The sequence below is a fragment of the Conger conger genome, chromosome 3 (assembly GCF_963514075.1).
Source record: "Conger conger chromosome 3, fConCon1.1, whole genome shotgun sequence".
Classification (NCBI taxonomy): Eukaryota; Metazoa; Chordata; class Actinopteri; order Anguilliformes; family Congridae; genus Conger; species Conger conger.
The window spans coordinates 17,842,210-17,860,032 of NC_083762.1; the positions used below are offsets into that span (position 1 = coordinate 17,842,210).

At 45.8% G+C, this 17,823-nt stretch overlaps 1 protein-coding gene across 3 annotated transcripts in view; it reads left to right on the plus strand.

Moving 5' to 3' along the window:
- The window catches only part of LOC133123267 (disks large homolog 4-like), a 149,232-nt gene that overhangs the window by 125,877 nt on the left and 5,532 nt on the right, over positions 1-17,823 (plus strand). For all 3 annotated transcript variants that reach the window (XM_061233607.1, XM_061233608.1, XM_061233609.1), the window contains 12 exons: positions 1-82; positions 182-318; positions 5,945-6,089; positions 6,529-6,667; positions 7,541-7,697; positions 12,307-12,409; positions 12,976-13,090; positions 13,710-13,886; positions 14,976-15,018; positions 15,210-15,240; positions 16,751-16,798; positions 17,319-17,420. The exon at positions 1-82 is cut by the window's left edge and continues 88 nt beyond it. In XM_061233607.1, coding sequence (XP_061089591.1) covers positions 1-82; positions 182-318; positions 5,945-6,089; positions 6,529-6,667; positions 7,541-7,697; positions 12,307-12,409; positions 12,976-13,090; positions 13,710-13,886; positions 14,976-15,018; positions 15,210-15,240; positions 16,751-16,798; positions 17,319-17,420 — 1,279 coding nt within the window. The remainder of the gene's footprint in view (positions 83-181; positions 319-5,944; positions 6,090-6,528; positions 6,668-7,540; positions 7,698-12,306; positions 12,410-12,975; positions 13,091-13,709; positions 13,887-14,975; positions 15,019-15,209; positions 15,241-16,750; positions 16,799-17,318; positions 17,421-17,823) is intronic.

Sequence of the window (17,823 nt, forward strand, 5' to 3'; positions counted from 1 at the left end):
GCCATCGTGCGCCTCTACGTCCTGCGCCGAAAACCAGCGGCGGAGAAAGTCACCGAGATCAAACTCATCAAGGGGCCCAAAGGTGAGTGAGTGGGAGAGTCTGTGTAAGGCTGTGTTTTTGCTTGACAAATTTTACTATACTAGTGGGGACCTTTGAGAATTCTCCCTGTCTGTTTCTCAGGCCTGGGCTTCAGTATAGCTGGAGGGGTTGGAAACCAGCACGTACCTGGAGACAACAGCATCTACGTCACCAAGATCATCGAAGGAGGGGCCGCGCACAAAGATGGCCGGCTACAAATTGGAGACAAAATACTGGCTGTGAGTCAACGTATGGGCACACGCACATACACACACACACACATGCACACACACTCGCACACATACACGCACACACACTCGTGCACACACACAGACACATGCACACACACACACTCGCACACACACGCACACTCTACAGGGAAACCTGAATACTGGAGACCCAACCGGAGCTGTGTGTAAAAACATTTTGGCCTGGGTATCTCCTGGGTATGTGCTGCAAGTCCTGGGGATGTGCAGCTGATATACCAGAGAGGATTTGTGAGGACCTGGGTGTTTCTCACTGTATTTCACAAAAGAAAACACATTTGTTGATATCATTCTTATTTCTTATTTTAGTGCGACTGTGCTGCAGCTTGTTAGTGAGAATATTGCTTGTTGTTTTCACTCAGCTAATCACAACTCGGCAAACAGCCGCACACCTCAGTTCATGTAACTGTTATTAGTAGGGGCTTAAGTTGCTTAAATCTGCAACATAAGACATAAATTAAGTGAGTGATCTTGAGGGAGGAAAAGCCAGCATGTAATCCCTCTGTGTAGTGTTCTGGTCATTGTTGAAAAGGATCAAGAAAAATTGGTGGAGGAAATTGTAGCAGCTTATAGCATTTTTAAACTTTAGTTGATATTTTGAATTGAACACCTTTGTTACATTACAGTTTAGCTGATGCTTTTTATCTATAGGGACGTATAAATTGATTAGACTAAGCAGAGGCCAATCCCCCCTGAAGTAATGTGGGGTTAAGGGCCTTGCTCAAGGACCCAACAACTGGGCTGATCTTATTGTGGCTACACCAACCTTCCTTCAAAGTAGCCTGTTCAACAACAGCTATTTTCATGTTAATCTGGTCCAAAGTGATATCCAGTAGGCTAGGTAGGCTACTCATGTTATGCATTCAATTATTTGTGATCTCATGTTTGGCTCCCACTTGGGTTTGGTTGGTCTAGGCTGAATCCTTACGGGACCAGCTCTGATTGTCCACGGATCTGTTCTGGTTCAGGTCTGGTAATCAGCAGGTCTGCTTGGATTAATTAATTCACTTTGGGTAGGAAATCCACGGATCCAATTTAATACGTTCACATGCATACAGAGACACTGCCCACCCACACAGAAAAATGTATACATGCACAATCGGGCATGCACGCATACACCCATGCATAGCACGTGTATTCACTCAGACATTAAAACAAGCTAGTACACACATGCTCTCAACCGAGGACATTGAAAAACACCCAGAAATAGAAGCTACACCTGTACTTCTTTGCTAGGCTTTTAATGGATCCAGAGCAAATGACCAGACCATCGAAAGTATAAGAGGTAGTGAATAGCAGTAACAGTGAAAACTGTCCTGAACACTTATGCTGCAACACTGCCCTCTGCAGTACATAATAGGAATGGCCAGGAGCAAGTCAATTCATTTTGAATTTGAAGACCCCTGTTACAGAACTGAGTCATATCAATGAATAAATATGCATCTTACAATAAACAACTCTTAATATGAATACATTGTCATATTTCTGAAAATATGCCAGATATGTATGCAACAGTAAATATTCTTTTATCGCAGGACCTTGATATTGAAGCGTATATAATTTTTGGTGAAAGTGGCTTCCCACTGACAATGCTTCACTTGCTTCATTCCACTCGCCTCATAAACTGTCAGAACTTATTAGATTTAAAAAAGAAGAAGAAATAGAGCCACTGCTAAACTCATATGTGCTAACTGAGTGTGAATTGCAGTGTGAAGGGGTACTGACTGACACAGTGTCCTATCAAACCGAATTATATTCAGTTGAGTGCCATGCCGCATTCACGTCATATGGGAGTTACCACCTTCAGACTGGGAAAAACTGTTCAAGTCAATCACCAAGTTGTAATTCTGAGAAGGGAATATGGGAACTTTCTGACAGCTCCAATATCTCTGGCAGTAAAAGACTGTGAATATAGCAAGAAAAATGGCTTCCATGACTAAGACTTTGTCGACCATTCAAGTTAATGAACTCATAATATCATTTTATTTGTATAACCAGTGTAATATTCATTTCCTGCACGACCGCCATCTTGACTTTGCCAGCAAACGTACAATTCATGAACACTGCCCAAGGGGCCAGCTTTCGAGCTGTTAGTCTCGGCAATTGACATGAAGTCATACCTACATTTTGCTCAATCTGCTACTTTTATTATTTTTTTCCCATAATTATTTTTCAGAGGTTCTATTTTCCCTTCCCTGCAAGCGCACAGAAAAGATATAGATATTTTATTTCCCTAGAGATTCTCTGACATAAAGTCAAGTGCACCCTCGTTTGGTGACTGCCCAAGCATTAATCATCGGTTTATCCGCCGTGGCACGTAATTTACTCTGCGTTTCCTTGTTGTGCGTGTGACTAGGCATGTGACCAAGCACACAAATGAGCATGGGCAGTGAATGAACCTGCTGCCCTGTATTCTGGAATTTTCCCCACTGGCTTCTATTGGTGTCGTTGTCTCTATATATTATATACTGGAAGATACTTCCAAGTTGGAGCAACAGGAGGTTTGCTCTTTCTCCCATATGAGGTGAAGCCCTGTCCTCCCTACCCCTGCTCCCAGGTGAACACAGTTTAAGCCCTGTACTCCCCCTGCTCCCAGGTGAACACAGTTTAAGCTCTGTACTCCCTGCCCCTGCTCCCAGGTGAACACAGTTTAAGCCCTGTACTCCCCCTGCTCCCAGGTGAACACAGTTTAAGCCCTGTACTCCCCCTGCTCCCAGGTGAACACAGTTTAAGCTCTGTACTCCCTGCCCCTGCTCCCAGGTGAACACAGTTTAAGCCCTGTACTCCCCCTGCTCCCAGGTGAACACAGTTTAAGCCCTGTACTCCCCCTGCTCCCAGGTGAACACAGTTTAAGCTCTGTACTCCCTGCCCCTGCTCCCAGGTGAACACAGTTTACGCCCTGTCCTCCCCCTGCTCCCAGGTGAACACAGTTTAAGCCCTGTACTCCCTCCCCCTGCTCCCAGGTGAACACAGTTTAAGCTCTGTACTCCCTCCCCCTGCTCCCAGGTGAACACAGTTTAAGCTCTGTACTCCCTGCCCCTGCTCCCAGGTGAACACAGTTTAAGCCCTGTCCTCCCCCTGCTCCCAGGTGAACACAGTTTAAGCCCTGTACTCCCTGCCCCTGCTCCCAGGTGAACACAGTTTAAGCCCTGTCCTCCCCCTGCTCCCAGGTGAACACAGTTTAAGCCCTGTCCTCCCCCTGCTCCCAGGTGAACACAGTTTAAGCCCTGTACTCCCCCTGCTCCCAGGTGAACACAGTTAAAGCCCTGTACTCCCTGCCCCTGCTCCCAGGTGAACACAGTTTAAGCCCTGTCCTCCCCCTGCTCCCAGGTGGACACAGTTTAAGCCCTGTCCTCCCCCTGCTCCCAGGTGAACACAGTTTAAGCCCTGTACTCCCCCTGCTCCCAGGTGAACACAGTTTAAGCTCTGTACTCCCTCCCCCTGCTCCCAGGTGAACACAGTTTAAGCCCTGTCCTCCCTCCCCCTGCTCCCAGGTGAACGCGGTTTAAGCCCTGTCCTCCCCTGCTCCCAGGTCAACACAGTTTAAGCCCTGTACTCCCTGCCCCTGCTCCCAGGTGAACACAGTTTAAGCCCTGTCCTCCCCCTGCTCCCAGGTGAACACAGTTTAAGCCCTGTCCTCCCCCTGCTCCCAGGTGAACACAGTTTAAGCCCTGTCCTCCCCCTGCTCCCAGGTGAACACAGTTTAAGCCCTGTACTCCCCCTGCTCCCAGGTGAACACAGTTTAAGCCCTGTACTCCCTGCCCCTGCTCCCAGGTGAACACAGTTTAAGCCCTGTCCTCCCCCTGCTCCCAGGTGGACACAGTTTAAGCCCTGTCCTCCCCCTGCTCCCAGGTGAACACAGTTTAAGCCCTGTACTCCCCCTGCTCCCAGGTGAACACAGTTTAAGCTCTGTACTCCCTCCCCCTGCTCCCAGGTGAACACAGTTTAAGCCCTGTCCTCCCTCCCCCTGCTCCCAGGTGAACGCGGTTTAAGCCCTGTCCTCCCCTGCTCCCAGGTCAACACAGTTTAAGCCCTGTACTCCCTGCCCCTGCTCCCAGGTGAACACAGTTTAAGCCCTGTCCTCCCCCTGCTCCCAGGTAAACACAGTTTAAGCCCTGTCCTCCCCCTGCTCCCAGGTGAACACAGTTTAAGCTCTGTCCTCCCCCTGCTCCCAGGTGAACACAGTTTAAGCCCTGTCCTGCCCCTGCTCCCAGGTGAACACAGTTTACGCCCTGTCCTCCCCCTGCTCCCAGGTGAACACAGTTTAAGCCCTGTACTCCCTCCCCCTGCTCCCAGGTGAACACAGTTTAAGCTCTGTACTCCCTCCCCCTGCTCCCAGGTGAACACAGTTTAAGCTCTGTACTCCCTGCCCCTGCTCCCAGGTGAACACAGTTTAAGCCCTGTCCTCCCCCTGCTCCCAGGTGAACACAGTTTAAGCCCTGTACTCCCTGCCCCTGCTCCCAGGTGAACACAGTTTAAGCCCTGTTCTCCCCCTGCTCCCAGGTGAACACAGTTTAAGCCCTGTCCTCCCCCTGCTCCCAGGTGAACACAGTTTAAGCCCTGTCCTCCCCCTGCTCCCAGGTGAACACAGTTTAAGCCCTGTACTCCCTGCCCCTGCTCCCAGGTGAACACAGTTTAAGCCCTGTTCTCCCCCTGCTCCCAGGTGAACACAGTTTAAGCCCTGTCCTCCCCCTGCTCCCAGGTGAACACAGTTTAAGCCCTGTACTCCCCCTGCTCCCAGGTGAACACAGTTTAAGCCCTGTACTCCCTGCCCCTGCTCCCAGGTGAACACAGTTTAAGCCCTGTCCTCCCCCTGCTCCCAGGTGGACACAGTTTAAGCCCTGTCCTCCCCCTGCTCCCAGGTGAACACAGTTTAAGCCCTGTACTCCCCCTGCTCCCAGGTGAACACAGTTTAAGCTCTGAACTCCCTCCCCCTGCTCCCAGGTGAACACAGTTTAAGCCCTGTCCTCCCTCCCCCTGCTCCCAGGTGAACGCGGTTTAAGCCCTGTCCTCCCCTGCTCCCAGGTCAACACAGTTTAAGCCCTGTACTCCCTGCCCCTGCTCCCAGGTGAACACAGTTTAAGCCCTGTCCTCCCCCTGCTCCCAGTTGAACACAGTTTAAGCCCTGTCCTCCCCCTGCTCCCAGGTGAACACAGTTTAAGCCCTGTCCTCCCCCTGCTCCCAGGTGAACACAGTTTAAGCCCTGTCCTCCCCCTGCTCCCAGGTGAACACAGTTTAAGCTCTGTACTCCCTCCCCCTGCTCCCAGGTGAACACAGTTTAAGCCCTGTCCTCCCCCTGCTCCCAGGTGAACACAGTTTAAGCCCTGTCCTCCCCCTGCTCCCAGGTGAACACAGTTTAAGCTCTGTACTCCCTGCCCCTGCTCCCAGGTGAACACAGTTTAAGCCCTGTACTCCCTCCCCCTGCTCCCAGGTGAACACAGTTTAAGCCCTGTACTCCCTCCCCCTGCTCCCAGGTGAACACAGTTTAAGCCCTGTACTCCCTGCCCCTGCTCCCAGGTGAACACAGTTTAAGCCCTGTCCTCCCCCTGCTCCCAGGGGAACACAGTTTAAGCCCTGTACTCCCTGCCCCTGCTCCCAGGTGAACACAGTCTCCCTGGAGGACGTGATGCATGAGGACGCAGTGGGGGCGCTGAAGAACACAGCGGAGGTGGTGTACCTGAGAGTGGCCAAGCCCACCTCCCTGTACCCCACTGACAGCTACAACCCCCCTGACCTCACCAGCTGTGAGTCCCACCTGCCCTGTGTGTGTGCGTGTGTGCGTGTGTGCGTGTGTGCGTGTGTGTGTGTGTGTGTGGTATAAGTAGCTTTGTATTTTTTGTGATGTATGTTGTTTATATATGTATATAACTCAAGAATTTTGTTTTTTTTGATATTCAGTTATTTCAGTTATTACTTGTAAAGCACTTATTACAGAACATTGTCACATAGACGCTTTACAGAGTAACAGAAAAGAAAGGCGAAAATACATATAATATGTCGTTAGTTTGTGTTTTCTGTAGTAAGTCCATAGGGTATTTTACTGATTTGGTTTGACCTGCATGTAAAATCACAACTGAATGAATTTTACATGCGGTGAATTGGAGTGTTCCTCATTTGGTAATAGCAGGAAAATGATTTCCTGATTGTTCACTGAGTCAGAAAAAGCCCTCTTTCACTTCACAGCGTACTCTCCACACATGGACAATGAGATGGGCCATCCCAACTACCTGGCCTCGGATTACCCACAAGCCCTCACTCCCACCTCCCCACGCAGGTACTCGCCCATCCCCAAGGGCCTGATGGGTGATGATGACATACCCAGGTAGGTCCTGCCTGATTTACGCTGATTTACTCTGATATACTCTGATTTACATCGATAGTGTTGTAATGGAGACTTTTCTAAAGCTCTGCTCCTTCTATCCTGGCTCCTCACCTGGCCACACTGCTACACTTTCTATTCCCCATCTCTCCCTCCCTCCCCCTCCACCCTCTTTTCATTGTATCTCTTTTCTCACTGGATGTTCTTTTCTTTTTCACTCCATTGTCTGGGACAACATTGGCTCAGGAGGTAAGAGCAGTCAGAGGGTTGCCAGTTTGATCCCACCCTGGGTGTGTCGAAGTGTCCCTGAGCAAGACACCTAACCCCTAAATGCTCCTGACAAGCTGGTTGGTGCCTTGCATGGCAGCCAATCGCCGTTGGTGTGTGAGTGTGCGTATGAATGGGTGAATGAGAAGCATCACTTGTAGAGCTCTTTGGATAAAGGCGCTATATAAAAGCCAATCATTTATCATTCTTCCTCCATTCCCACCCTCATTTCATACTTATTTATAATTTGCTCCCTCCCTCCTTCCTGTGCCCCCCCCCCTCTCTCTCTCTCTCTCTCTCTTTCTCCCTCCCACCTTGTAGTAGTGCATTGTAGTTAAAGCAATACATGAGAAAAGCTGACATCTCTTACAGTTACCCCAGGGAGGGCTCATTTGGGGTTGAAGGGTGGGGAGAAACCGGCATGGAGGGCACCATACAAACCACCATTCTTTGTTTTTGTATCAAAAAAAAGAAGAAGAAAAAATGGTTCTGTGAATATGAGGTGTTGCTCATCTGTAGACCTGTTGATGCTCTGTTGATGCTCTGAGTTAAATAAAGGAGTATCAAAGGTCTGCCTCTCTTGCTCTCTCCTTCTCTCTCCTCCGTTAGGGAGCCCAGGAGGGTTCTGATCCACAGGGGCTCCACGGGGCTGGGTTTCAACATCGTGGGGGGAGAGGACGGCGAGGGCATCTTCATCTCCTTCATCCTGGCGGGCGGGCCAGCCGACCTGAGCGGGGAACTGCGCAAAGGAGACCAGATACTGAGCGTGAGTCTCTGCCCCGACCCCCCCCCGACCCCTGCCAGTTTCCTCTCCCCTGTTCTGTGGTCCAGCTCTCCGCCATTCTTTTCCCTTCTGCCAGACGCCTCTCTGACTATGCAACAGCTCTCAAGCTCAACAGTTACACAGAATACGAGTGATAAGTGTGGCAAATTAACATTAACAGCAGTGTGAGGTGTGTTATCATTCACAGTGAACCGTTTTGCACCAGCTCTGCTTTATTTCCTGTTCAGTGCCTGAATCTGTGCAAATGCAAATGTTATACCATATTGTCCCTCCCAGAATCCCTTGCTCTTCGTTTGGGAATGCTTCACTTACTGTTTGGCCCTGTTCCTCAAATCACAGTCCCCAAGGTCCAAGAACTGCTGGTTTTGTACCCTCTCTTTACCTGGGAGTCAGGTGTGAAGCCAGTTTGGCCAATCAGTATAGTGCTAATTGTTCAGTTATTTACTTTAGAGGAAAGAAAACCCGGGGCAGGTAAGGATTTGAGGGCCAGATTTGACTGTCACTGACTTATGGGATCTGTGGCAACGTGGACCGGCTGAATATTAGTTTAGCAGCGACACTGGTCATCCTTTGGGGAAAAGCTTGAAAGCAAAAAAGGGAATTCTAGGCTATTTTTCCACATGAGCTTTAAGACTGAATCTGCAAGCATGTTGTAAATATAAATCACAATGGGGGTGAAATGTGATTGATATTTTCAGGACATATGATGATTCTTTAAAGAGGAACAACTGACATGGAGCAGTTGAGTTGACTTAGTGAAAATGTTTGAATCTTTCAAACAAAAGAATCTATTCATATGTGAGAATATGAGAACATCTCATTTCCCATGAGCCTCTGGGCCTTTCTTCCTTCTCAGACCCAGCTGTTGGAAAGCTGAAGCAGGTCTGACTGACTGTCTGTCTGTCTGTCTGTCTGCAGACATCCATCATATTCGCCCCCCCATTGCATAATGAGTCTGAAACCTCATGCAACCCCCCTCTCTCCCTCTCTCACTCTCTCTCTCGCTCTCCCTCTCTCCCTCCACCTCACTGTTTCCCCTCTCACAGTTTGACTCATAAACAGGTTCAGCATACTGTAGGCGGTTGTCTCAGTGAGGTTCACGTATAGTACATACTACAAAGTACAAACTGAATAATAATATTGACGTGCTCGAGAGAACTTGGTGTATTGGGGGTGCAGTTTGTGTAGCTGATGAGGGGGGTTGTGAGATCATATGATCAGGGTGGGGTGAGGGGAGTTGGTGGGTGTTGGTCTTGCTATTTTGTGATGAGGTTTTATGTATTTTTTTTAATGTTGTTTTTGGCTTGATACTGTGCCTATTGATTTTTTATTTTATTTTTTTATTCTAGTATGATGAGTCGACTTATTTAATTTTCAATAGTTACATTTTTAATCAAAGTTTCTGTCTTCTGTCCCTCTCTCCTCACTGTTTGAAACTGGAAATTTCTCACAAACTTCTCCCTTTTAACCCACTCTCAGTAGCATTTGAGCCAACCCCTCACTGGCACAAAAAGTGTCCCTGTGTAGGACTTCTGTACACTGCTGCTTTATCTCCAAACGCTCCATCATTCCCTCCAGTCTCCATTACCGCATCTCCCCCCTCTCCTTCATCCTGTCCTCCTGCCACCCCATCAATCTCCGCCGCGAAGCTCGCCGTTAAAGTCGTTAAAGAAAGGCTCCGTCCCAGCTGCGGGGTCGCTTCGTAATTGGTACGGCTGATTTACGGTCCCAATTAAACCAAGGTCATGCCAACCACTGTATTTCCCAGCTTTATGACCGCACGGTCCACGGAAGTGGCTTTTTCATGAGTAATGGTGACCATGGCGAGAGACATGTCTATATTGCTACATTAATAATCACAACATGACGTCCACCAATGGCACGGCACCGTAAATTAATAACAGAGGTGTTGCAGTGAATGTAATTTAGACTGCGGGAGCTGATGCCCCTATTGACTCTGCGACCCTTTAATTTAACGTTGACCCCCCTCCCCCATCTCTCACTTTCTCCGACACCCTCTTTATATTTCCTCTCCCTGGGATTCAGCTACAATGCTCCTTATTGGAAATGAAAACGCGGCTAAAAACGGTCAACGGTGAAGTCATTCGATAACAAAGGTCAACCCATTATTGTTCATTCACTTAACTTAATGGAGCGGTGGCTACTGCAACAGTGATAATTATAGAAGTGACCCAAATGATATCAGTTATATAAAAGCTAATAATTACCACACAGTGCCCTAATGCTGTCATTTTTACACATTACCTTAAGGGCAGCAAGCTTTACTCCGTTCTCTGAAAATGACCCGTCCCTATCTGTCTTATGATGTCCAATTCTCATAATAGTTTTTTGGAGCTTGAAATAATGTGGACACTTTTTAGTTCAACATTCTGTGCCAAGCACACATTGGGTCAGTGGCCTTTATAATGCTGACTGATAAATGGCTGGTCAGTGCGTCCAACCAAGCGCATCCAACCAAGCGCTTCCCTGGGGTTCATCGTCTCATAGAACACCCTCAGATGCCTTTTAAAGCCTCCTAATCATTTGAAGTGCTTCTCCTGGCCAGCCTTCCCTCGGTTCAGGCCATTGCTCAGTGTTACTGTGATCTCTTCGGTGGCGTAAGGCCGGTTATACTGCAGCCAGCGGCACCAAATGTCCCTCCTGGAACGTAATCTGTACTTTTTCCCCCTCCCTGTAAATGTCACAGTATTTGGCCATGATATGCTTTTTTTTACAGAAAGTTGGCAGAACTTCTGTGAATGCACTGCAGTGCAGGAGGATGAAGTATATTTCTTGTCTCACAGTGATCTATTTTCCTTTGGGTTCGAGGTTCACCTGTGTTGACCTGTAATGACTCCATTATGCCTGGTGCATCCGTGCTGGGGTCAGCCCTGTATCAGATTTCTGTCTCTGTCACTGACTGTGAGGAGATACTGTGCTGCACTCAAATGTCTTTGTAGGATATGACTCATTGGAATAGTGCTGGTCTCATGGTGGTTATTGTTTGGTGAAATTCCGCTGTAAAAGATTTTGTATAGATATATATTTCAGGCCATATTCAAGATTACTTACACAGATTTTGTGTTTGCTCTTATTGCATCCGTTTATTGTCAGTTGTGTTTTTATGTGTCTCTACAATGTAAAATAAATGTAATATATTTTACGAGTAATTCTGGTCCCTATCTGCCCATCAAAAACTAACTGGGCTAGTCTTAAAAGGTTTACTGGGTAAGGGGTGGTTTTAAACTTTGAGCTTGGGAACATTTAATCTGCAGGCTGTGCAAGAGTCTGAATAGTGTACCCCCAACGGACGTTTAAATTTCCACCTACAGTCACCTTCAAAAGTGATAAAATAAAAATAACAAAGCAAAATAACAAAATGGTGTCTGAATGGAATGATTGTAATCCATCAGGGAACACTCGAACTAACCTGAGTCACCGGTGAGCAGAGGGGAAGAATGAGAGTCGCAGTTGAAGTGAACGAATCTGAGTCAAACCCACAAAATTCACTAGGAACACAGACTAGTCAGGCTATGGCGAGAATCGGAGTCGACAAGAACAAGTCAGTGGCCATGTATGAGATCCAATCAGCAAACAAACCAGAGAGGGCTAGATTACAATCGAAAGGCAAACAAAATAAGGTCAAACACACAAAGTCAAGTAATCCCATTCCACAAACAATGAGAAAATTCGAAGAGCTAGTCTCCACCAGTGATTGAAAAATAGCGGCTATTTCAAACCGAGTAACCAGAGTTGGAAACGTCCAAACTGACGATGAGCCGGAAGGAAAGCAGAGACACTCGCAGACAGCAAAGATAAACACAAAAGCTTATGCCAGAGGTTGTATCACATCACTGTGTGGGATATGGAGATCACACAATGGGCGAAAATAGACAAAAGGCTTTATGACAAAAGATATTTTTCTACGATTGTCATACTATCCGCAATGCTATTGTTATACTTTTTCTTCTTGTGTACGTACAACCTGATGCCTTTCATGAGTATTTGTCTGCTCTAGTGTAACTTTAATGTATGGCTGGGTAGGCTTTGTAGCTCTACTCAAGCGTTACAAATTAGTCGATTATGTCCTTTTTTTCGTAAACTAGATCACTATTATTCATCATTCAGTGTCTGTCTCTGTGCATTGTGACTGTACGCTGACCCTCTCTGTCTATCTCTGTGCATTGTGACTGTACGCTGACCCTCTCTGTCTATCTCTGTGCATTGTGACTGTACGCTGACCCTCTCTGTCTGTCTCTGTGCATTGCGACTGTATGCTGACCCTCTCTGTCTGTCTGTCTCTGTGCATTGTGACTGTACGCTGACCCTCTCTGTCTGTCTCTGTGCATTGTGACTGTACGCTGACCCTCTCTGTCTGTCTCTGTGCATTGCGACTGTATGCTGACCCTCTCTGTCTATCTCTGTGCATTGTGACTGTACGCTGACCCTCTCTGTCTATCTCTGTGCATTGTGACTGTACGCTGACCCTCTCTGTCTGTCTCTGTGCATTGCGACTGTATGCTGACCCTCTCTGTCTGTCTGTCTCTGTGCATTGTGACTGTGTGCTGACCCTCTCTGTCTGTCTCTGCAGGTTAATGGGGTGGACCTCAGGCATGCCACCCATGAGCAGGCTGCAGCAGCACTGAAGAACGCCGGACAAACTGTCACCATCATCGCCCAGTACAGGCCTGAGGGTCAGTCCCAATGCAGCGCAGCAGACGGTCTTAACACACAGATAATATACAGCCAGTAAAGTACAAAACAACCAAGTACACCACAATACAGACAAGCTGAACACACAATACAGATAATATACACACAATAAAATACAAAACGGTACAGATAATATTCACACAGTAAAATACTAAACAGTACAGATAATATACACACAATAAAATACTAAATAGTACAGATAATATTCACACAATAAAATACAAAACAGTACAGATAATATACACACTGTAAAATACAAATACAAAACAATCCAATACACCACAGTACAAACAAGCTAAATACACAGTACAGATAATATATACACAATAAAATAATACAGTACAGATAATATACACACAATAAATACAAAACAACCCATTACACCACAATAAAAACAAGCAGAACACACAGAACAGATAATATTCACAAAATAAAATACTAAACAACCCAATGCACCAATACAATACACACAGTTCAGATAATAGCAAAGAAAAGTTTTTTATTTGTTTAAGAACACATAATGACGGTGTGTATTGTGTATGTTCAGAGTACAGCCGTTTTGAGGCGAAGATCCATGATCTACGGGAGCAGCTCATGAATAGCAGCATGGGCTCTGGGACCACATCACTGAGGAGCAACCCCAAAAGGAGCTTCTACATCAGGTACATAACGAATGAACGAATGAATTAATGAATTAATGAATGAATAGTTTATAAATGTATAGTTCATTTCAGTCACACTTTATAAGGAACAAACTTAACAAATTGCGTGAATGTACGACAGACAAAAACATCATCATACATGTTTACACCAGTCCATCAGTGACCTAGAAAGGAATAGGCTGAAGCCAAAGGCTTATTACGGCCTATCCTTAACTGCCCTGCATATCCTGCTGAACATTAAATCTTAAACCAGCCTAAACTGGTCAAGCTGCTTTATGCTGTGTTTTCGCAATTTTTAGCTGGTCACAGCTTAAACCATCTTAGAATCCCAGCTGGTCACTGCACATTCAGGCCACTAAAACCAACTGTCTCCAAACCCTACACAACACAATAGACAAATACACAGTACTACATTACTTCATACCTAAGATTCACTGACTGCATAGCTATACATTGTGTCATTGCGACACACTACATGCAATATTAAATCACTGAAAGTAACTTCACCTAACTTTTGCATGAGTTTCTCTTTCTAAAATTCAGTTTGTATACTGCCATGAAATTCTCTCTCTCTCTCTCTCTCTCTCTCTCTTTTTGTCCTTTCCTCCCTCTCCCTCAGGTCCCTGTTTGACTATGATAAGACGGCAGACTGTGGCTTCCTGAGCCAGGCCGTGGGCTTCCGCTTTGGGGAGGTTCTGCACGTCCTGGACTGTGCGGATGAGGAGTGGTGGCAGGCCCGACGGGTCAGTGCCCAGGGGGAGTGTGACGAGGTCGGATTCATTCCCAGCAAGAGGAGGTCAGCCGCTCGTCTGTCCCTGTGTGTGCCTGCTCTACCTCCCTGTCTGTCCCTGTGTGTGCCTGCTCTACCTCCCTGTCTGTCTCTCTGTGCCCTGTGCCTGCTCTACCTCCCTGTCTGTCTCTCTGTGTGCCTGCTCTACCTCCCTGTCTGTCTCTCTGTGTGCCTGCTCTACCTCCCTGTCTGTCCCTGTGTGCCTGCTCTACCTGCCTGTCTGTCCCTCTGTGTGCCTGCTCTACCTCCCTGTCTGTCCCTGTGTGCCTTCTCTACCTCCCTGTCTGTCTCTCTGTGCCCTGTGCCTGCTCTACCTCCCTGTCTGTCCCTGTGTGTGCCTGCTCTACCTCCCTGTCTGTCCCTGTGTGCCTGATCTACCTCCCTGTCTGTCTCTCTGTGTGCCTGCTCTACCTCCCTGTCTTTCTGTGCCTGCTCTACCTCCCTGTCTCTCTGTGCCTGCTCTACCTCCCTGTCTGTCTCTCTGTGCATTACCATTAACGTCATATAAAAATAGACCTGGGGCTGTCATCTGAAATACAGTGTACTAATATAAGGCAGTAGGGAATGTGCAACTTTATATTAGGCAGTAAGGAACGTTCCAATTATTAATGTGGTAGCTGGTTTTTTGGTTCTGGATATTACAGTTTTTATCATAAACTCCAAAACACAGTCTTGTGTGCCTTATTGTTTCTCGTGAAATGGATTAGCAAATTATGTATAATGATTTCTACTAAATGAAGGTGTGAAATCTTTTAAATGTGGCATATATTCTTCCACGAGCAAAGGTAGCACTAGCTATCTAGCTTGGCAGGCTAGCTAATAAACAATAAATTCATGCTTGAACAAACATAATCAGTAACTATTTAGCTAACTAGAACAGTACATTTACTGAAATATTTTTCCTATCCCAGTGGTTGGTGCTACTGTGAATCTGTGAATATATTGTGAATTTTCTGGCCAAAAACACTAACGGTTCATACATTGCAGCAACAGCTGTCATTAACATCAAAAGCAGGTTGAACAATGAGAATGTGGGTCTCAATTCTGTGATATGTTAAAGTAATGTTTCCTTCCATCTCTCTCCTCCCTCTACAGGGTCGAGCGGAAGGAGTGGTCACGAATGAAGACAAAAGACAGGGTATGTTTGGATGTCTAACTATTTGCAATGTCAACAATCAATCGAGACCCTCCATCTTAGACCTTCCATTGTGTAAATTGAGATGAAGCATAGCTTGGCTCGTGTTTGCATGTGTGAGTCTCTTTTCTTTGCGTATATGACGGAAATGTTACTTCTTCCTCTTCTGACGGGCCTGTGTTCTTCTTGTGCAGGACCGGAGCCGAGACAGCATAGGATCGCAAGGTAAAGAGCTGGCATACAGGAAATCAGCCTCACTCAACTGTTACTGCAATGTACTCTGTAGACTGTAGTCTGTTAATTCAGCATTATATGAATTACGCACATCTGGGGTTTAGTGTTTGACAATAATAGATTGTCAAAATTAGAGTTCGTAATAAATCACCATAATGAAGCCACAGGCCTAACCTGATGAAAGCCAATGACGTCAACGTGGGAGAAATTAACCAATACGGCTGCAGCTAGTTTGCAATGCTAATGCCTGTTTGTTTATACATATAAATTGGCTTCGCACGTCAGCAGCCTTGAATTGTGACTGATGAAGTAGTCTTTTCCTGCATGTTATACATATTAATGCCATGACTTCTATGGTGTTATAATCATGGTCATGTGTCTACTGCCTGAATATTTGAGCTTGTTATTCAAGCCTCCAGCAGCGAGATACCGATTCTATCTGCGCATCAACCTGGCGTAAAATCTTTAAAACCCCCGTATTTCAGGTTTCCTGAATCACCTTAATGAGTTTATTAATTAATAAATTACCCCAATTTCAAACTGAGTGTAACTAATGGTGCATATTTTCAAGATAATTAGAAAATAATATGTTCATGTTCAACATGATTGTTACAAATAATTGGATTATATTTGGACATTAAACTTAATGATATTGATTGAATGAATCCGTTTTTTTCCATACCAGATTCTCTGGTATGAAACACAGAGTGGCAGAATAACCAGTATTGTTGTGTTCTACAAATATTGGAAAGCAGGGTTGCTGCTACCCTATTTAAATTGCCTGGAGTAATGAATTCAGTTAATTTGTGTGTCCGATTATCCCAAACTCATTATGATTCAGTTCTATTCGTTGAATTGATTGTGGCTTTATCACACCCAATTACCTTATCATGCAATTAACTACAGGGACTGCAGATAGGCGTGGATTTCGGCTGAATTTCAGGCAAAGTCGGACAGCAGAGAAAGCAGAAGCGTAGTTATAATTGATCTGTCATGTTCACGGAGCTTATCCCAGTTTGCACTTTTCCATATAGGAGACATTAAGAGATGTTCATTTGAATGTTTTGTGGTGCTTTTCTAAGTGCCGAATGGGTTCCATTATGGTGTCCCAACAGTAAATGAGCTTTAATGTTGTTTTGACCTCTTTGTATTTACTGTTGTTACTTTGGTGGCACCCAAGGTAAAAATCAATGGTGACTCATGGGTGAGCAGAAGCATAAACTATTTTGAACACATTTTGAAATGAAGTGTTACATTGTCAATATGGCATGGTGTCATGAACAAGTCAAATGAGGTAGGTAGATACACGCTGCTGTGTCAGTTCCCTAACCCTGTGGGTGATAACATTTCAAAAACCGCAACCATGTGAATACAACTGTTTGATGTGTAGGTTTGACTCATATTGAGAGATAATATGGAAGTGCTTTTAATGTTAAACTGATCTCTGGCATTTTTATGTTTTCTGTGCACACTATTGATTCAGTTGTTTTTGTTGTTCCAGGGAGAGATGATTTCATACAGAGCTATGAGATGGTCACACAAGTGGAAGGTGAGACTTGTTTTAATTATTAAAGAATGAAATGTAATCATTTTCATAATTTCGTCATTTTAATCTTTTAAAATCATGTTGGATGTATTGCCGTCTTGACATAATGTGGGAGGTTTACATGAGAAATCAAAATGTTGCTCTAATGCACATGCAGTATGTGTGGATTCCGACACGTGGGTTGGAAAAACTCAGCATGAAGCGAATTCAGTGCTGTTTTGTTGTCACGGTGTCATTGAATCTCTATGCAGTTCGTGACTTGCTAAAGTAGATCTTTTCTGGCACCTGTCTATCATTTCCTACATTAGCTGAAGCACCCCTGGGCTCTGGGAACAATTTGATTCTATCCTGTTACATTAGTACTTGAAAAAAACGCACATAAACATAAAATTATACTTAGCCTTTTCTTCCTCTAATTTCTCTCCCTTCCCGTATCTGCTCTCTATCTATTTCTCTAACTCCTCTTTCATTCCTTCCCATCTTATTCATCATTCTCTCTCACTCTCTCCTCCTCTCCCCCCAGTGCATTACGCGAGACCCATCATCATCCTCGGCCCGACGAAGGACCGCGTGAACGACGACCTGCTGTCTGAATTCCCCGACAAGTTTGGGTCCTGCGTTCCCCGTGAGTCTGTCGCTCATGAACCAATGAGTACATTTACAGATACACACACACGCACACACACACACGGATACAAACCCCCTCCTATTTTGATTTTGTGGATGTACTGTAAGTATGGCTGGTGTGGCTCAGAAATACATGTTTGACTCTGCAAACATTGCAAAACACAAAAGAGCTGCTCCCTCTGCAGTGAGTTAAAGGTGTGGTGACGTTGTGGCTGTGGACTGCCCAATCAGGAGCCTGTCCATTTGCCCTTTAAATGAAGGCTCATGTCTGCTCCTCATTGCATCATTAATTTCCTGTGTGCTGCTGTTCCTGTCAAGGGAACCTCACTGACATTCATGGACTGATGTTTATACAAAAAACAAACGTTCACACACACACACACACACACACACACATACTC